This window comes from Lupinus angustifolius, chromosome LG02, assembly GCF_001865875.1.
Source record: "Lupinus angustifolius cultivar Tanjil chromosome LG02, LupAngTanjil_v1.0, whole genome shotgun sequence".
Lineage (NCBI taxonomy): Eukaryota > Viridiplantae > Streptophyta > Magnoliopsida > Fabales > Fabaceae > Lupinus > Lupinus angustifolius.
In genome coordinates, this window is record NC_032010.1 from 15498306 (window position 1) to 15516890 (window position 18585).

At 32.1% G+C, this 18585-nt stretch overlaps 1 protein-coding gene and 1 long non-coding RNA gene across 2 annotated transcripts; one reads left to right on the forward strand and one right to left on the reverse strand.

Moving 5' to 3' along the window:
* On the reverse strand, positions 9723 to 11025 carry LOC109329066. Its single transcript, XR_002105513.1, has 2 exons — positions 10675 to 11025; positions 9723 to 9956 (listed from the first exon to the last, which is right to left on the reverse strand). It is a non-coding gene; the product is annotated as an uncharacterized LOC109329066 (long non-coding RNA).
* On the forward strand, positions 12472 to 15605 carry LOC109327330. The gene is made up of 3 exons (XM_019560431.1): positions 12472 to 12614; positions 12729 to 12783; positions 14010 to 15605. Exons 1-3 carry the CDS (start codon positions 12472 to 12474, stop codon positions 15603 to 15605), a joined length of 1794 nt encoding a protein of 597 aa, XP_019415976.1.

The window sequence follows — 18585 nt, forward strand, 5'->3', positions numbered from 1 at the left end:
GAGTCAAAGTTGTCTCATATCAATGTTTCATTTTTGCACTAAGTCCAACGTTTAGACATTGACTCCAAAATTACACAAATGTTATTAAGATTACACACCAATGTTAAAAATAAAAATGTGTAATCTATGTATGCCTTGGAAGCATGTGCCTTGAAGTGTTGAAGAAGGGTTTGAAAGAGGGGTCACCGTGTAATGAGTTTTTTAGTTTTTTTAAAATAAAAATATGTGTATTAACCGACCAGTTTAGTCAAATTTCAGTCAGTTGACCGGTTTTGATACTTGGCTGGTTCAACATCCATACGGTATCGGTTAGGAGTTCGATTCGCTGGTTTTCCAGTCGAACTGGCCAACATGGTACGATTTTTATATCACTGTTATATAATTTTTTATAAAAATTAAAATGTATTAAGAGCAAAATATAAGAATAAAAATTATCTTTATATATAATATATATTATAGATATAGAAATGTCTATAATAAATTGAAAAACATTCGACACCATGGTTGTCCAAGTTTTTTGGTTTCACGGAACATTTCCTTTAACATATGATGATTAAAAAAGTTATTTCTTAAATGTAATTCCAAATAGATTTCTTTTATATTCTTCCTAGTCTGCTTTTTTCTTTTGTGGTGGAATAATGAGTGTGAAGTGTCGTGGGTTTCTACTTTTTGAACGAAATTGACTGGTATTAGTGTTTCAATTGTCAAACCTTCTTTTTCTTTAATCAAGCACCTTTCTTCTTTCTATTTTATTTTATTGTCAGAATCGAGGACCGTTCATATAAGCTGTGAGTTTTGTGTTGTCACTTATCATAAATATTGGATTTGATTGCTTCAGTACATGCCTTCCTTAATTTAATAGTTAATCTTTTTTCAACATTATGCTTTCCATTGTTGTCAGCAGTTACACCCTAGGGTTTAATTTGCTTTCACAGTAATGAAGCACATTCAAGTCCTTCCTATAGTCATTAGTTTTCTTATTCTTTATTTTGTTTGGTTTTATCCTTATAAAATTGTATTTTTTTTTGTGTTCTTACATAATTTTTTATTTGCTTTTTATTCCTAAAAGTAAAACAGCGTACTTCTACTATGGACTAAAACAAGAATATATTAGAGGGACAAAAATAAATCTTTTTTTATTTTGATTTTGGGAAGTTAAAGACCTATAAATCTTTTTTTATCTTATGAATTTGCTTCTTGTATTTCGAAAGGAGTTTACAGTCTCCATGCTAACTTCCTCAACAATAGTAGAATCCTGAATTTGAGATTAAAGAAGCTAAATGGGGAGGAAGTTGTGGTTAACGATTGTATGGTCTATCTGAATCATGAGGAACGATCTAGTCTACAAAGATAAGCCAGTGATTTTTATGCAGATATTGAATCTGATTCATATTAGATCGTGGACTTGGTTTTTAGCAAAAAATGTTCTAACTTCTTCAGTATTTACTAATTGGTGTAATGATACTAAATATTGTATTTATAGTATTTGTAATAGGATCAATGAATGATCATCTTCTTATATTAGGTTAGCACCATTTGTGTTGTTTTGAATACAATTTGCTTATCAGGAAAAAAAAGACCCATAAGTTTTATATAAGAAGTAGACACAATTTGCTTCCAATACAATTGTCATTATGCAAATCTTTACAATAGCACCACATATAAAATTACGCCCTTATCTACCATATTTTATCACAATTTTCTACACTATGATAAACACAATATAATTACAATCACGCCACAATCACATTTTAAAACATTGGCTCAACATCAGTCTTCACCATCCAAAAAAATGCTGGAGTTAGATCTGAATAGTCATCTAGCTAAGGTTAGATGATGCTTATAGATTTTTTCATTAATTCTACTTATTGACTCATCTGTCTAATAGGTGGACCTTTTTATAACTAAAATAGAAGTAACATGCGAACAATGGTTGGTTTTACTAGTTAAATCAAACAGTGCTTAACAAAATAATGATTTTAGTTCAAATTTTCTAGTGTTTCTTTTCTGAATTGGTATAAAAATAATTAAGCATCGGGCCCTCGTTAACACTCGAGTCCTGACCCAAGTTTGAAACATAGAACTTCCCCTCTTACACGAATAATGTGTTGCCCTTTAGTCTTTTTGGTCAAGAATACTTGTAACTTTGCATCCTAAAATAAGCTACAACATTGCTTTATGTTCGATGATTGTGTTTCTTTCTAATGCATGGAGATGACATTACTATGAAAAAGATAATAATACCAAAACATAAGGATATTTAATGACGGAAGACATTTTTTATGCAAAAGGTGAAAGTGAGATAATCGACACAGGCGACAAAGAGAAGCCAAGGTGGGCCAAATAATGCACTAGTGAAAAAATCTATTGTCTTTATATTATTACTTTCATGAGTGAAAGTATGATGATTAGATTTATCAAAACGGACTATTTGGATAAGTTTGAATTAGGGTTTGGACTAAATTAGATTGAATACAATTTATATATTAAATCGTAGCTTAAACCCTTTTAATGGGCTGCGAATAACAACGAGCCGGCCTTTATAATATTAAAAACTAATTATTTAAATTTTAACGAATTTAATTTATTTTTAAAATATATAATATATATATATATATACCACTTGATATTTATATATAATTTTGTAACATATTTATTATGCTCAATTAGATTTATATCTAATGTCTTCGGTTTAAGTTAAATGACTTATATGATTTTTAACTTACCTCATGTATTAAATTTCTCATTCTTATTGAACTATCACTTCCTAATACAATATAATTTGTGACTTAATTTTAATATACCGTTGGATACTATAAAAAATAATATTGTTAGTTTCAAGTAATTATGATATAGACTCAAGTTTAGAAAGAACTTTAATTTAGATATAAAAATATAACAATCTTTATAATATATGATAATCACTTTTTACTTTATGCATGAATGTCATTTGTATGTTCATTATTAACACATTCATTGTGAACTAATATGAGTTGAATTTGGTTGTATGGAGGTCACTATGATAAACAATTATATTATTTTTCAGCTTTGTCATAAAAATTATTGTTCTTTATTATTTTTTGTTGTAAAAGTTAACCTAATTAAATATGAAAAAGAAAGTAAAATCTATATCATTTAATGATCTTTATCATTTGATTTAATACATCATTTTCCATGTGTTTAAATAAAAGGACATTATGCAACGCTTCACTTTATAATATTATTGTAATTTATAAATATTTATGCTATAAAAATTACTCTATTTTTGTTCAAACTTCATAACATCAATATTTATTATCTATTTTTTATTATAAGTTCATAGTTTTATGAGTAGTAAAATGATCTTCCCTGAAAAGAAACAGATAGTCCAAACCCGCCTAAGTAAACTTGGCTTGAATCAGATTTTAAAAAAGTCGTCAATTCCAGGCCAAAAAGCCACAATCCAATAAAAAAAATACCTAATTCAAGCCTTAAATTTTTTATGGTTTTGAAAGACTGACCCAACATGCCTAATTAGAATTAATGGATAACTATAAATTATTAATTTGATTGTGTTTTTGTCAACTACACCACTTTAACACATAGAGTAATATAAGTTTTTGATGAGAGACACAAATAATATAATATTCTATATGTTTCATATTATTTGATGTTTAAAATTATCCACCTAGTATAAGAAATTATTAAATAATATAAATTTTAAGTACAATTTGACTAAAAAAACTTATTTAATCTACAATGGAAAATAAGTTCATACACATTTACTACATATATTTGGGCACATTTACTAAATATGTTAAAGCACTTGATTTTAACTTTTTTTGGGTACTTTTTTTTTTTGGTTAACTTGAAAAAGTATCATTATCGACTCAATATATTGGGCACGTTTACTAATACGGACTCATTCTTTTGGTTTCTATCTAGACATTATCTGAATTTTAAGTTAAGTCTTCAATTCTACATCTCTTGTAAGAGATTCGATGCAGATAATGAAGTCCATTTGTTAGTAGTGACTATGAACAGCATAATTAACAATGATTTTATCCAAGGCATTAGCAAATAATATTCCCCCTTTCAGTCCACTAAAATATCAGCATATTTCCCACATTTTCCTTTTGTCACTAACAATAACAGAATTGAAGACTATATTATTCCTTCCTATCCGTGTAGACCATAGAACAGCTCAACAGCCAATCAAATAATGCTCCATAGTTCCCTGCAATGTTTATTACACACATTTGACATTGATATACGTTTCTGTTCATTCCATTAATTCACATCCATTATTGTATGTTCTTTCCTAATCTATTACAGAAATATCTCATTTTGTCCATAAGCTTAAGAAACTAATGGATCTTGGTCATAGATTATACTAGAAGCTACTAGAGTGGAGAAGTGGACAATGTCATGAAGCTGTCGGAATGCTATTACTGTGACAAGGAAGCCAAGAATTATAATCTATGATTAAATTGAAAATATAATGGTATTTCAACTAGATTCGTATTCGAACTCATGGTCTGAACCAAATTAAAATTTGTGAGTTCGAATACGAGGTTAATGAAAAGTAGGATAAATGGATAATGGATAATGGACCATGGAATCCTATTTCGGCTCCAGGGCACTCATGGTCTTAGAGACAAAATAATTCGTCTTTATGGTATTAAATGTTATAATTATTTAGGTTAATTATAACTCAAAGATCACGATAAATAATAACTAACAATTTCTTACTAATATCATAAATAAATACATGAGATAATCTCTTGTTTTTCTCGTTGTGAATGAAACAAGATCACGATAACACATTGTTGTCTCTTTGACTCTCTTCATTTCTGCGTAGGAATTTGTTTCTTCAAAATCGATATCACATATTGGAACAATGTCTGATATTTTTTGGCTTTATCGCCTTGCATTACTTAAATAAGTATATACAAAGAACATAAAAGGTAAATAAAAGTTGGAACTTGCTTGGTTGTGAAATCTAAAAAAATCTCAAGTCCCACATAGAAGAGTTTTGAAAGAAAATAATTTCCAAGTCCCACATTGGAGAGATGAAGAAATTGAAAAAAAGTCTCATGTTATAAATAGAAGTCTCCTCCATTCATATTTTCTTGCACCAAGTTGAAAGCGTTTTCTCTCAACTTTTCTTTCTCTCCCTAATACTCCGTTGATGCATTTCTGGCAACCTTCTCCCCATTTCTTTTTGTGCCACTTGAGAATTGACACAAACAACCAAAGTAAGATTTCGAGAACTGACACTCATAGTCAGTATTATGGGTAAAGTATTGGCACGGGTAGCCATACTGTGGGATTTTGAGATTTGACATTGGTGTCAATATTGTGGGTGTATTAGAGAATGATTCTTACAATGCAGAAAAAAATCGTATAAACAGAGAACTGAATTGTTTTATCCTAGGGACGACGTGGTTGATAGTATACTTGCACAATTTTAGCAGTATCATGAAACGTCTTAAAAAGAGTGACCTGGTCGTGACTCAGCCAGTAAAGATTATCTGGTGCTATTCAAAATTGTTGCGAGCTACACAAACAAAAATTTTAAGACGTTTCGACAGCAATGACTTTCGTAGATAATATTTTTGGACCGAACAACTATTACCTGAACAAGCCATTTCGGTTTGACGGGACAAATTTCAAACGTTGGCAACATAAGATAGAACTTTTCCTCTCAATGAGAAAGGTTGCCCACGTTCTGAAAACTAACATCCCAGTGGTGTCGGATGAGGCTGAAAAAGAGGAAAGGGATAAACTGGTTATTGAAATAGCTCTTTGGAATGAAAGTGATTACTTATGTAAGAATTTCATTCAGAATGGGTTGTATGATGGTCTTTATAATTACTACAACCCATACAAGTCTGCCAAATTAATTTGGTATGCACTTGAGAAAAAATATGACACTGGGGAAGCTAAGACTAAGAAATATGTTGTTAGCCACTACCTCAAGTATCAGATGACTGATGATAAATCAGTAGAGTTTTAGTCCCACGAAATTCAGAAAATTGCTCATGAGATCATTTCTAAGGGTATACCCCTAGATGAGCAATTTCAAGTGGCTATCATAATTGACAAGTTGTCTCCTAGTTGGAAGGATTTCAAAAACCTTCTAAGGCGTAAGACCAAAGAAATCTCTTTGGAATTTCTGATCACTCGTCTTTGTATTGAAGAAGAGGCTCGTAAGCAAGATCAGAAAGATGAGGTGTTGATTGTCACCAACAATAGCACTAAGAAGAAATTCTCAGGTGTGGTTCTGAAGCCTTTTAGCACTAACTTCAAGAATCAGAACCACAATGGGAATAAGGCTAAGAACATCAGTCGGAACAAGAATTGAAACTCCCAAAAGGTCCAATATGCTAAGCCACCTACTAAGAATGACTATGACAACCTGTTCATCTGCTTCAAATGTTGGAAGCCAGGTTATATGGCACGCAAGTGCAGAAATAAACATATGGATCGTCCTTCACAGGCCAACATGGATGGTGAACAATTTGTGGCTATATTATCTGAGGTCACTATGGTTGGAGGAACTGATGCGTGGTGGGTAGATACTGGCGCATCCCGCCATGTCTGCTATGACCATGCTATGTTCAAAACATACACAGATGCTGATGATAAGAAGATGTTGTTAGGTGACTCTCACACCACTATTGTTGCTAGAACTGGTGATGTGGAGCTGGAGTTTACATCTAGGAAGACTTTGATTCTCAAAGATGTGATGCACACTCTAGAGATGAGGAAGAATCTAGTTTCTAGTTTTCTTTTTAATAAGGTTGGTTTTACCCAAACCATAGGAGCAGACTTGTATACTCTTACTAGGAATGGGGTATATGTTGGGAGCAGACTTGTACGCCACTGACCATAGGCTATTTTCTTCTTAAATGTTGATGTTTCTTTTAAATTGAGGAATAGTGGGGGCACAATAGCTAGTCACATACATGTGATTAGAAATAATGATAATACCGATGAGTTAGAAATAGAACCTAGAAAAAGTAATAGAGCAAAGACTGCTACAAAGTATGTACCTGATTATATGGTTTATACAATAGAAGAGGATCCATCAACACTCCAAGAAGCTTTGACTTCTTTGGATGTTGATTTGTGGCAAGAAGCCATAAATGATGAGATGGATTCTCTAGAGTATAACAAGACCTGGCATTTAGCTGACTTGCCTCCTGACTGTAAACCTATTGGTTGTAAGTGGATATTGAAAAATAAATTGAAACCTGATGGCACAATGGATAAATACAAGGCTCGCCTTGTAGCTAAGGTTTTTAGACAAAGAGAAAATGTAGATTTCTTCGATACATTTTTACCTGTTACTAGAATAAGACCCATTAGAGTACTAATATCGATCGTTGCGATACATAATTTATTAGTACATCAAATAGATGTTAAGACTGCATTTTTAAATAGTGTTTTGGAAGAAGAAATATATATGGAACAACCTAAAAGTTTGTGATACATTGGCAAGAAAATAAGGTCTGCAAGTTAGATAAGTCGATGTATGGTCTTAAGCAAGCACCTAATCAGTGGCATGAAAAGTTTAACGACTTAATGGTCTCGAATGAGTTTAAGGTGAATGAAGGTGACAAAATACACCTCTTCTTCTATTGCCCTTAATATATTTTTTGTGGGCGAGACTCGAACATTCAATCTCCTTCACTCTATCCATTCTCACTAACCATCAAAACACCATATAACTCCTTTTTAATTTGTTATGAGTGAGAATCGAACATACAACCTCTTTCACTACATTTCTTAACTTCTTCACCTTACCCAGCATACCACCATATGACTCCAAAAAAATTTAGATATTGTTATTGCACTATTGTAGGTTATGTGTAAGAATGATAATGAGTCTGGATGGGTTCATTTAGTGCATACCACTTGCCTCGTTGCTTCATTTTTGTACCCAGACTTGCCCAAAACCTATGTTGATATCCGCTAGATCTGCTACTCGCAAATCTATAGGCACCTAATAGATCTGCAGTACCACAAATTTAAAAATATTAAAAATAATCGTGAGTAATAATTTATGTAATTACATATTATTTAGATAATCACAAAAAAATTATAAAACATAATTTAAAGTTTTAAACAAATTAAATTGACTATTAAACACAACTCATTTTATTCAAACAAACATAAAAACAAAGTTAATACTTCAACATTATATGTAAAATGATCTAGTAAGAACTGTTTAATCAACATAACATTAGATTACTTATATGAGTTAACAATGTCACATCACACTCCTTAATAATATAACATCACTGTTTAACAATATAACAATTACATTTATAAATTAATATAATATTACAATTATGAAATTACGAATATAACATTACAATTATGATTAATATAATATTACAATCATGTTATATATATATATATATTTATATTTATATTTAGAAAGGAATAGTGGATTCAGGTACAAGCGAGTTTGGATACTTCATTACTCAGACTCATCTAATAGCAGATCTCAAAATCTCAGGTCTCAATTATCTATGAGTCCAAAAATATAAACACAAACCTGACTCCTTGTGGATATTATGTATGGATACACATGACTCCGGGTACCCATTGACATCCCTAGTTGTGCAAGTATTGAAGTTAGAAATTGTTCCACGTATAAATGTTTGGACCAAATATATGGTCCAAGATCTAACGAAATAAGGCCCAGTCCATTACAATGCCCAATTGGCGCTATGCCCATGCAGTCACTCCCAAAATGATGCTCATGGTCATAGCTCACAGAGTTCAATCATAGCATGTGTACAAATTCCATTTGTAGTGCACCCTTTTTTCTTAATTTGTTATTGTATTCGTATTATAGTGTACATTTTTTTCTTAATTTTCTTTTGTATTCTCTCATTTTGTAGAGACTAATATCCTAAACTTCAATAAGTCCCCAGGTATGGATTGTTCCAAACATTTTTTTTCATGTGCGTGGATTTTGGAATCAATCCAAACGCCTTTACTAAAGAACTCAACCCTTTGTATTTGAATCAAGTCAACATAAAAAGGTTGCTCAGCTAAGTCCTTGCAAATAATTAGATAATATTATGAGTGATAAATGAATGGATTTGGATATATTTAGGTTTGGATTCTAATAAATAGACAGTTATATACCAATCAATTTAATTTTATTTAAATCATATTTTAAATTATTCAATCAATTTATATCCAAATTTATTGGATGAATTTTAATTCACTACCCACAAATCTATTTTAATGGATTGAATGTATGAATGTTTATTCCATTTGATTTTCTTTTGATCGATAAAGAAAACACTTTTCGATAAAAAAAATTTATTTTTTAAAATCTACTATTTAATAAAAAAAAATTTAAAATCACTTATTCTTTTCATTGGTTTAAAATCACTTTTCAAATTTTTTTTTAATGTTTCTTAATTTTTTGTATGAAAAATAAATTTTGTAAAAAAAAATATTTTGTTCCAATATTCTACAAGCATATTTTGTCCTAACTTCTTATGAGACCTCCCATGTAGGCATGTCTTTGACAAAAAATCCACTAAGTTCTGCTAAAATAAAATGGAATTAATTTGCAATTTTTTATTGTTCATCGTGATTAGGATTTCTTTTGAAAAAGCTTTTAGTCAAATTGATGGGTTTGACACCTGATTTTTAGGAAATAACAGACGTTGTTGGAGAAATTCATAGAAAATCTACAAGATGACTAAGTATTAGGTCTGAAATCTGAATAATCATTAGTAGCACATCAATTTCGGGCAAGTCAATAAAGAACTACTTTTTATGCCTAAAAATATGCAAAATCCAAAATTTCTTGAGGAGATATCAACAAAATCTTCAACTAAGTAACAAACGAATGGAAAAATTAAATAAAATTGGATAGCAAGAGAGAACTTGTATGCCACTTTCTTCGGAACGGTAGTAACATGGGGTGCCTGCCTCTTAATCTGCAAAAATGATGAAAAGATCAGGTTTCAAAATGAATTATTTTGATGGAAAAGCCTTGCATGGATATATACATAATCTAGCACTGCATAGAAGTGTACTAATAAAAATGTGGAGAAAACAAAAGAATTGAGCAAATTATAGGAACCAGCATAATTGGGAAATAATGCATCATTATAACTAAACTAATAGTGTCTGGCCACCAATTCTAGCTGAAAGACTGTGATTTGTTGTTTTAGGAAAGTTCCACTAGGGAACAATTGGAATCATGTGTCATCATTGATTAATACTGATACATTTGAGCAAATAATGTTAAGCATTGAAGAAATTAAACATATGTTTTACTTTCAATTCCATGTATAAAAAAGATGTAAGTATTTAACCATTGCTATTCTCTTGATTCTTATCTATCTTCAACCCTACCACAAAAAAAGATTTCAAATTAAGTCAAATTTGAGAGGTACCAACTTCGAATACTAAAATATGCTGACTTCGAAGTAGAAAATCTGATCCTCAATCAAATTCTACCACAAATAAACACCAATAATTTAATTAAACCATCTCACAAATAAAATTCCAAATCCAACTATAATATACCTATATATAGACAATCACGTATAAGGAGCAAGAAAGTTGAGTTCATATAGCATAAATTGACTGAATCAATAAGTCAAATAGATTCATAAATTCCCACAAAACAAAATGACTGAACATACTTACACCAATAACAGTGAAAACCCCATAAAAGATAATCAAGTGATGGGTTTGCATGAATGATCAGTGGTATTAGAGAGCATGAGAGAGTAATGATCATCGTTGTCGTAATCGTCATCATTGTCATTGGTGTTGAGGTTGATGCAAGAACAACGCTCCAAGGAAGCAAAGAAAGCAGTGGCCACACTGGTGCTAACCCAGTTGGCTACTCGGTCAATTTTATCGCATGATATTAATGCACACTTGTTCTTCTTGTTGTTGTCCATTCTCAGAGGATTATGCTATTGCTGTAGCAGAAAAGCATGCAAGTTTTTGAGTGGATAGTGTATATATATATTTATATATGTGTGTGTGGAGATAGCAAGGAATGAAGGAATAATATGGGAATATAATTCAATGTTGCCTTTTACTTCTTGTTTTGCTTTTGCTATATGGACGCATCAAATGGAGCACATTTCGGAAGAGAGATTCTGAGTATTTAATATCAGTTTTTTTTAATTACCAAAACAAACAAAAAGTTTGTTATCTTAAATAATACTTATTATTGCACAAATCAAGGGATAGTTAGTTTTCTCAATTTAAAGTAAATATTAAAACATTACAATTTCACTACAATTGATTCACATCCATAATAATGTATCATCTTATATGACTAAAGTGGTGAGGAACGAATGAATTTGGATTCTAATGAATAAAAAATTATTTATTAATCCATATAAATCTATTTAAATTATATTTTAAATTATTCAATTAATTCATATCTAAATTGATGGATTCTAATCTGTGATTCTATTTTCATGGATTTGGATGGATGAATATCCAATTTATTTGATTTTTTATTGGAAATAGAAACACCTTTAAAGAAAGTTTTTTTTTAAAAAAAAACCATTATTTCAATAAAATACTTTTTAAAATCACTTTTTTTAATATCAATTTTTTTTAAAAAGTGCTTTTTCAAACTTTTAAAAATATTTTTAAATATTCTACCTCCATGAAGTGTTTAAGGTTTTACCAATGTTATGAAACCCAGACCGGACATCAACCCGAAAGAGGTCCCGTATAGGTTCCAACCGGTTAGACCGTTTGGTCGGACCGGTTGATATCCTAATATTATATATAATTATATATATTATATAATTAATTAAAATAAGTGAATAATACATTTACCAATATTATATGTTGCATAATGCATAACATATAAATTAATATAAAATGTATCAAACAAGTTAAGTTATATAATTAGAATTGTAAAGCAAAACATAACTATTTCATATAGAGATTAAACATTCTAATCTATCCAATTATATTATCTTCATTGGATCATAAATTGACATTGCTAATTAAAGATATAATTAAAGTTTAATTATCTTACTACTTAAAGAAAAGAGTCTAAATTAAGAACTCCACTTAATTATTTAGAAACAATATATTAAATTATAACAATTTTACATTAAAACTTAAATACTAAAATTATACTAACATTAAAAAACAAGAACTAATATTAAAATTTTACACTTAGCATTAACAAGATTAAAATACTAAATAACACTATGGGTTGTGGCAACACTTTGCAGTTGGCACGTGTATATGTTGTAAGATAGTCATATTTGATAAAGATTTTGGTGAGATAGAGAGAGTTAGTGGGAGTAGGTGGGTCCAATATTTAATTAAAACTAATCCAAATATAACACAGACACAATGAATGGCAAATCATATACCTAGAAACAATATAACAAACACTGTCTTAACTAATAACATAAACCATGAAATCGTTTCAACCCACCACAAAGCACAAAAAGTTCAATGGCGACACCGAACAACGAAGGACAACGATGCAAACGGCGAATGCTACTCGACAAAGCACAAAAAGTTCAATGGCGACATCGAACAACGAAGGACAACGATGCAAACGGCGAATGCTACTCGAACGACAAAGACGAAGGATGGTGATGGCTAGATTTTCTAATTTCTAGCTATTTCTTCTTTCCTAGTTATGTCTGTGACCTTCTCTTAGTTTTACCATTTTGTTTTGCGATTTCAAATTCTGTTTCTTTAAATAGTTGGACCGGCCGGTCTAACCATCCGGGTTATTCCGGGTTTTCTCGGTCTAACCCGGTTAGACCGGATTAAAGACGGCCAGAACCGGTCTGACAGGGATTCCTACTAAGTGGATAACACAAATCGCACATACAACCGGTCGACGGTCCAACCGGTCGGACCGTCCGGTCCGGTCCGGTCCTAATAACCATGGGTTTTACATGTAAAATTTATTTACATATATTTATATATCTATTAATAACAAAATTTTAATATTAATTACATTCATATGTCATCATTAATATCAATTTCATTTTAAACAATGTTTATTATTATTTTTTAAAAGTGGTTTTTTGAACTTTTAAAAAATTGCAATATTATGTAAGTTTAAGATGTTTAAGGTTTTACATGTATAGTTTTTAATAGATATTTAATATGTTATGTATTTCAAAACAAACTTTTAATATTAACTACATCTACATGTGTTATAACTTATCTCAATTAAAAAAAAATTAAAGTGAAAAACACTACAAGAAAGTGAGAGGTGAGATAATAAATGAAATTGATAAACAAAATGAAGAAAGTCATTTTTTTAATGTTTTTTTTATGGATTGGATATCCATCCACATGTATGTATTCATGAATATTCATTAAATATAGTGGATAAATTTCATCTATTACTAAAATTATCAATTAAATTATATTCATTTAAACTCATTACTCTAATAAATGGATTTATTTTTTTTTTGGATTTGGATAGATTGTGGATTATGAAAGATTTTGTCACATCTAATTTTAGATTTTGATTAAACTGCTTAAATTTTGATTACAATAAAAATAGAATCCAAGTTTAAGTTGTCATGTTTTCAGCAAATGACCCAAATTTGGTAGATTCATCAAAGTCGCCGTTTGTTAAAGTTTGCAAATCTAGATTGATTAAAGATATAAACGAAAAAAGAAAGTCGAGGTTGTCTAAGTAAGGCGGGACGAGGGAAAAGATGATAGTAAAGATTGTTAGAAGAACACCTTGCTATGTCTATCATCAAGCTACTCTTCATCTAGTTCTTGTTGTACCCAGTTTATTAGTTTCATTGTTAATATTATTCTTAGTTTTGGGCCTTTTATTCTACAAGCCCACTTAGCCTCTTTTAGTTTGTTTTCGGTTAGTTAGTTAGTTATTTTAGGAAAGTTGGTTGTTTCCTTATAAAACCTCTTTTCCTCTCTTTGTAAATTCAATTTGACTCTTCTAATAAAATTAAGAAATATATGTTCTTCTTCTCCTTTCTCTCAATGTTGAGTTGCAGATTCAAGATGGTATCAGAGCAAAATTTGCTTTGATTCGTCTCTGCCATTTCTCTCCTCCTTCCTTATCTTCAATCATCTCCTCATTCCTTATCTTCAATCATCTCCTCCAACCATCAGACTTTGCTCTTCAGTTTTTCTCCTTCTCCTACCTCATAAAAATTGCTTCTACCATGTCTCAAATCATTACGAGTCAGAGCAATTATAGTGATTACATCATCAATCCCTCAAATGCTTTCTTTCTGCATTCAACCGAAAATCCAGCATTGGTTCTTGTTAGTCCCCTTCTCAATGGGAAGAACTACCACTCATGGGCACGAGGAATAAATCTTGCCATAGAATCCAAGAACAAGATACAATTTATAGATGGAAGCATCCCAAAACCACTAATTGATGACATTCTCTATCGACCATGGATAAGGTGCAACACCATGGTACTATCATGGTTGCAACACTCTGTTCAGGAATCCATAGTCAAGTCTATACTTTGGATGGATTCAGCAGCCCAAGTTTGGAAAGATTTGCGAGAAAGATTTTCTCAAGGTGACATATTTTGGATAGCAGAACTACAAGAAGAATTTTATAGGCAACATCAAGGTAATCTCAATGTTTTTGATTTCCACACTCAATTGCAAACCATCTGGGAAGAAATTGAGACTTTTAGACCAATTGGAACATGTAAATGTGCTGTCTATGGAGAACATGACTATGTTATTAGGTTTCTAAAAGGATTGAAGGAGCAATATTCTCAAGTAAGATCACAAATTATGCTTTTAGAATCTCTTCCATCAATGAGCAAAGTATTCTCTATGGTCATTCAACAAGAAAGACAATTTGAACATCCTTCAAATCATGAGCTAGAACCAAAAGTTTTGTTTGTTAATAGCCAACAGACTAACCAATACAGAGGCACAAATACAAATCCTAATTTCTCTAGTTTTAGAAGAAGAGGCGGTTCTCCTTCTAGAGGAAGAAATGGCAGATTCACTAGAGCTGGTAGAGGCCAAGGAAACAAGTTTTGTACTTATTGTAAAAGGACCAACCATACCATTGACACCTGCTTCCTCAAGCATGGATATCCCCCAGGATACCAGTCCTCAAGGCCCAACAGAAGGCCCAACATATTTGCTCTTGACAAGTTAGACACAACATACACAACTGATACACAAGAAGAACCCCATGATTTAGATGAAAATCAACTCAATGATCAAACTTTCACCAAGGAACAATTCAAGGACTTATTGAACATCATACATCAGTCTAAGAGCAATTCCACTCATGCTGCTAACTCTGCTGTCAACACAACCTTACCTGCACCTTGTTCAAGTAATTTGTCCTTACAATGGCTTTTGGATACTGGTGCTATTGACCATATTACTTTTGATTCAAGGAACTTGACAAGCAAACAAAATATTTCTCCAATTCTTATCACACTACCAAATGGCAATAAAGTCTCTACCCTATTTTTATCTAATGTGTTACTAGAACCTGAATTTCATGTCAATTTAGTTTCTTTTAACAAATTAATGCATGATTCACAATGCCACTTGATCTTTTCTCAACAGTCTTGCACTATCTTGCAGAACAATTCAAAGTAGACGATTGATTCAGCTAGGACAAGGCAAGGGTTATTTGTCATTAATCTAGAAAAACCTATTAGAAGTAATTCAAACAGTTTTAGTTTCAAAAGTTTCAATGCTAATACTTGTAGTAACACACTATGGCATATGCGCCTTGGACATCTTCCTCAACCTATTTTACATATTCTAGCTACACATTTTCCCTTTATAACCAAACAACATGATAAGATTTTACCCTGTGATGTTTGTCATTTTGCTAGACATAAGAAATTGTCTTTTCCTATTAGCACTACTTGTTCTTCTAAGATTTTTTATGTACTTCATACTGATATATGAGTTCCATATTCTGTTTCTTCTGTTTATGGCCATAAGTACTTCCTAACTTTAGTTGGTGATTATAGTCGTTTCACTTGGGTCATTTTCATGAAAACTAAGGGTGAAACCAGACAAAACATAATCAATTTTCTGTCATATATAGAAATCCAATCCAGCACCAAATTAAAGACCCTAAGGAGTGATAATGGTGTAGAATTCCTTATGCATGACTTCCTTAGTTCAAAAGGAATTCTCCACCAAAGAAGCTGTGTGGAAACTCCACAAAAAAATGGCCTTGTGGAAAGAAAGCACCAACACATTCTAAATGTGTCAAGGGCCTTACATTTCAAATCAAACCTGCCAACAACCCTTTGGAACTTCGTTGTCATGCACTATGTCTACTTAATTAATAGATTACCTACACCACTCCTTAAAAACAATAGTCCTTATCAAATGTTGTTTAGTAATCTGCCTTCCCTTGATCACCTCAAAACTTTTGGGTGTTTAGCCTTTGCTAATACTAATCCCTTAGGGAGAACAAAATTCCAACCTAGAGCTAGGAAGACTGCCTTTATTGGTTTTAAAGATGGAACAAATGGGTTCATACTTTAGATTTATAATATAATGATTTTTTTTCTTCAAGAAATGTCATATTCTATGAAAGCTCTTTCCCATTTCATTCTGATATTATACCTGCAACACCTTTACACTCTAAAATTCCCCTTGTAAATCCTCTACAACCTGAACCTTACATTAGCCCTCCAACCTCCCCTCATCATCACCTAGAGTCCATACACTCTTCTACTCCATTACCTACAACCTCAATTATGCCTCCTTCACTTGACATCCAAACTACCAACCCTCCTCCTAACCCTCTTAACTCTCCTAATCCTTCTACTTCATCTGCATCCCAACCAATTCCTCCTTCTACTAACATTAGACATCCCACAAGAACCAGGAAACCTCCTTCCCACCTAAAAGATTATCATTGTAACCTTGCTGCCACCTCCTCTAGCCTGACCAACCCATCATCTGGCAACAAGTACCCTTTATCCTCTGTCCTCACCTACAATAATTGTTTTGCTTCTTATAAAAGTTTTTGTTTAGCTGTCACTACTAATGTTGAGCCATCAAATTACAAGCAAGCATCCCAAATCCATGTCGACAAGAAGCCATGAAGAGAGAACTGCAAGCTTTAGATCAAAACAACACATGGTCCCTTGTTCCCCTTCTTGAAGATAAGTACCCAATTGGCTGCAAATGGGTCTATAAGGTAAAATACCATGCCGATGGTACCCTCTAAAGATATAAAGCCAGGTTAGTGGCAAAAGGCTGCAATCAACTCAAAGGAGTTGATTTTTTTGAAACTTTTTCTCCTGCTGTTAAAATAACTACTGTAAGGGTTGTATTAGCTATTGTTGCAGCAAAATCTTGGTTTATTGAACAATGTGACATCAATAATGCCTTCTTATATGGAGATTTACATGAAGAAGTATATATCACACCTCCCCCTGGGCTCCTAGCTTCCAACTCCAAACTAGTTTGTAAGTTGCATAAATCCCTTTATGGCCTTAAACAAGCCAGTAGGGAATGGCATACTATTCTCTCCTCTACTCTTATTTCTCTTGGTTTTTTACATTCACAGGCTGATCAAGCTTTGTTTACACAACTTACTTCCACATCTTTCACTGTTATATTAGTATATGTAGATGATTTAGTCCTTACAGGAAACAACATCCCAGTCATCAAGCATGTCAAGGCCATTCTACACAACTCATTCAGGATCAAAGATCTAGGACCCCTAAGATATTTCTTAGGCCTTGAACTAGCTCGATCATCCAAAGGAATTCATCTAAATTAGAGGATTTTGGCTGCCTTGCTTCTAAACCAATCAAGACTCCTTTTGACCAATCAATCAAGTTGCAACTTCAACAAGGACAACCTCTTTCAGATCCATCCTCCTATAGAAGATTAGTAGGTCGAATATTATACCTTACTCTCTCCAGACTTGAGCTCTCATACTTTGTTCAACAGTTGAGCTTATACATGGATAAACCTACTGACACTCATTATAAAGCAGTCACCAGAGTCTTGCACTATATCAAATCTTCACCAACTCGAGGCCTTTTCTTTTCCTTTACTTCTACTCTAAAACTATCCGCTTTCTCAGATTCTGATTGGGCTTGCTGCCTTGATAGTCGAAAATCTATCACTGGATTTTGTGTTTTCCTAGGGGATTCCATTGTTTCTTGGAAGACCAAGAAACAAAATATTGTGAGCCATTCTTCCTCAGAAGCAGAATATAGGGCCTTGACAAGCATGGTTTGTGAATTACAATGGCTAAACTACTTACTTACTGATTTGCATATTCCTATAAAACAACCTACACCTATCTATTGTGATAACAGACCCGCTATATACCTAGCTCATAATCGTATTTTCCTTGAACGAACAAAGCATATCGAGATTAATTGTCATGTAGTTCGTGAGAAAATTCAGAAAGGCATTGTCTATCTTCTCCCTATCTCTACTACAGAACAATTAGCTGATGCTTTTACTAAACCTCTTCCCACCAAGTTGTTCCAACAATTTGTTTCCAAGTTAGGACTCTTGGATGTGCAACGTCCCACTGGGGGGATGTTAGAAGAACACATTGCCATGTCTATCATCAAACTACTCTTCA

What these genes read in the sequence shown, in the direction of transcription:
- LOC109327330 (XM_019560431.1), top strand. Translation starts at nt 12,472, where the DNA reads ATGGCGACACCGAACAACGAAGGACAACGATGCAAACGGCGAATGCTA. An exon ending in AACGACAAAGACGAAGGATG is followed by an intron (nt 12,615 to 12,728) that starts GTGATGGCTAGA and finishes TTCTTTAAATAG; the next exon opens with TTGGACCGGCCGGTCTAACC. An exon ending in GGTTTTCTCGGTCTAACCCG is followed by an intron (nt 12,784 to 14,009) that starts GTTAGACCGGAT and finishes GTTGAGTTGCAG; the next exon opens with ATTCAAGATGGTATCAGAGC.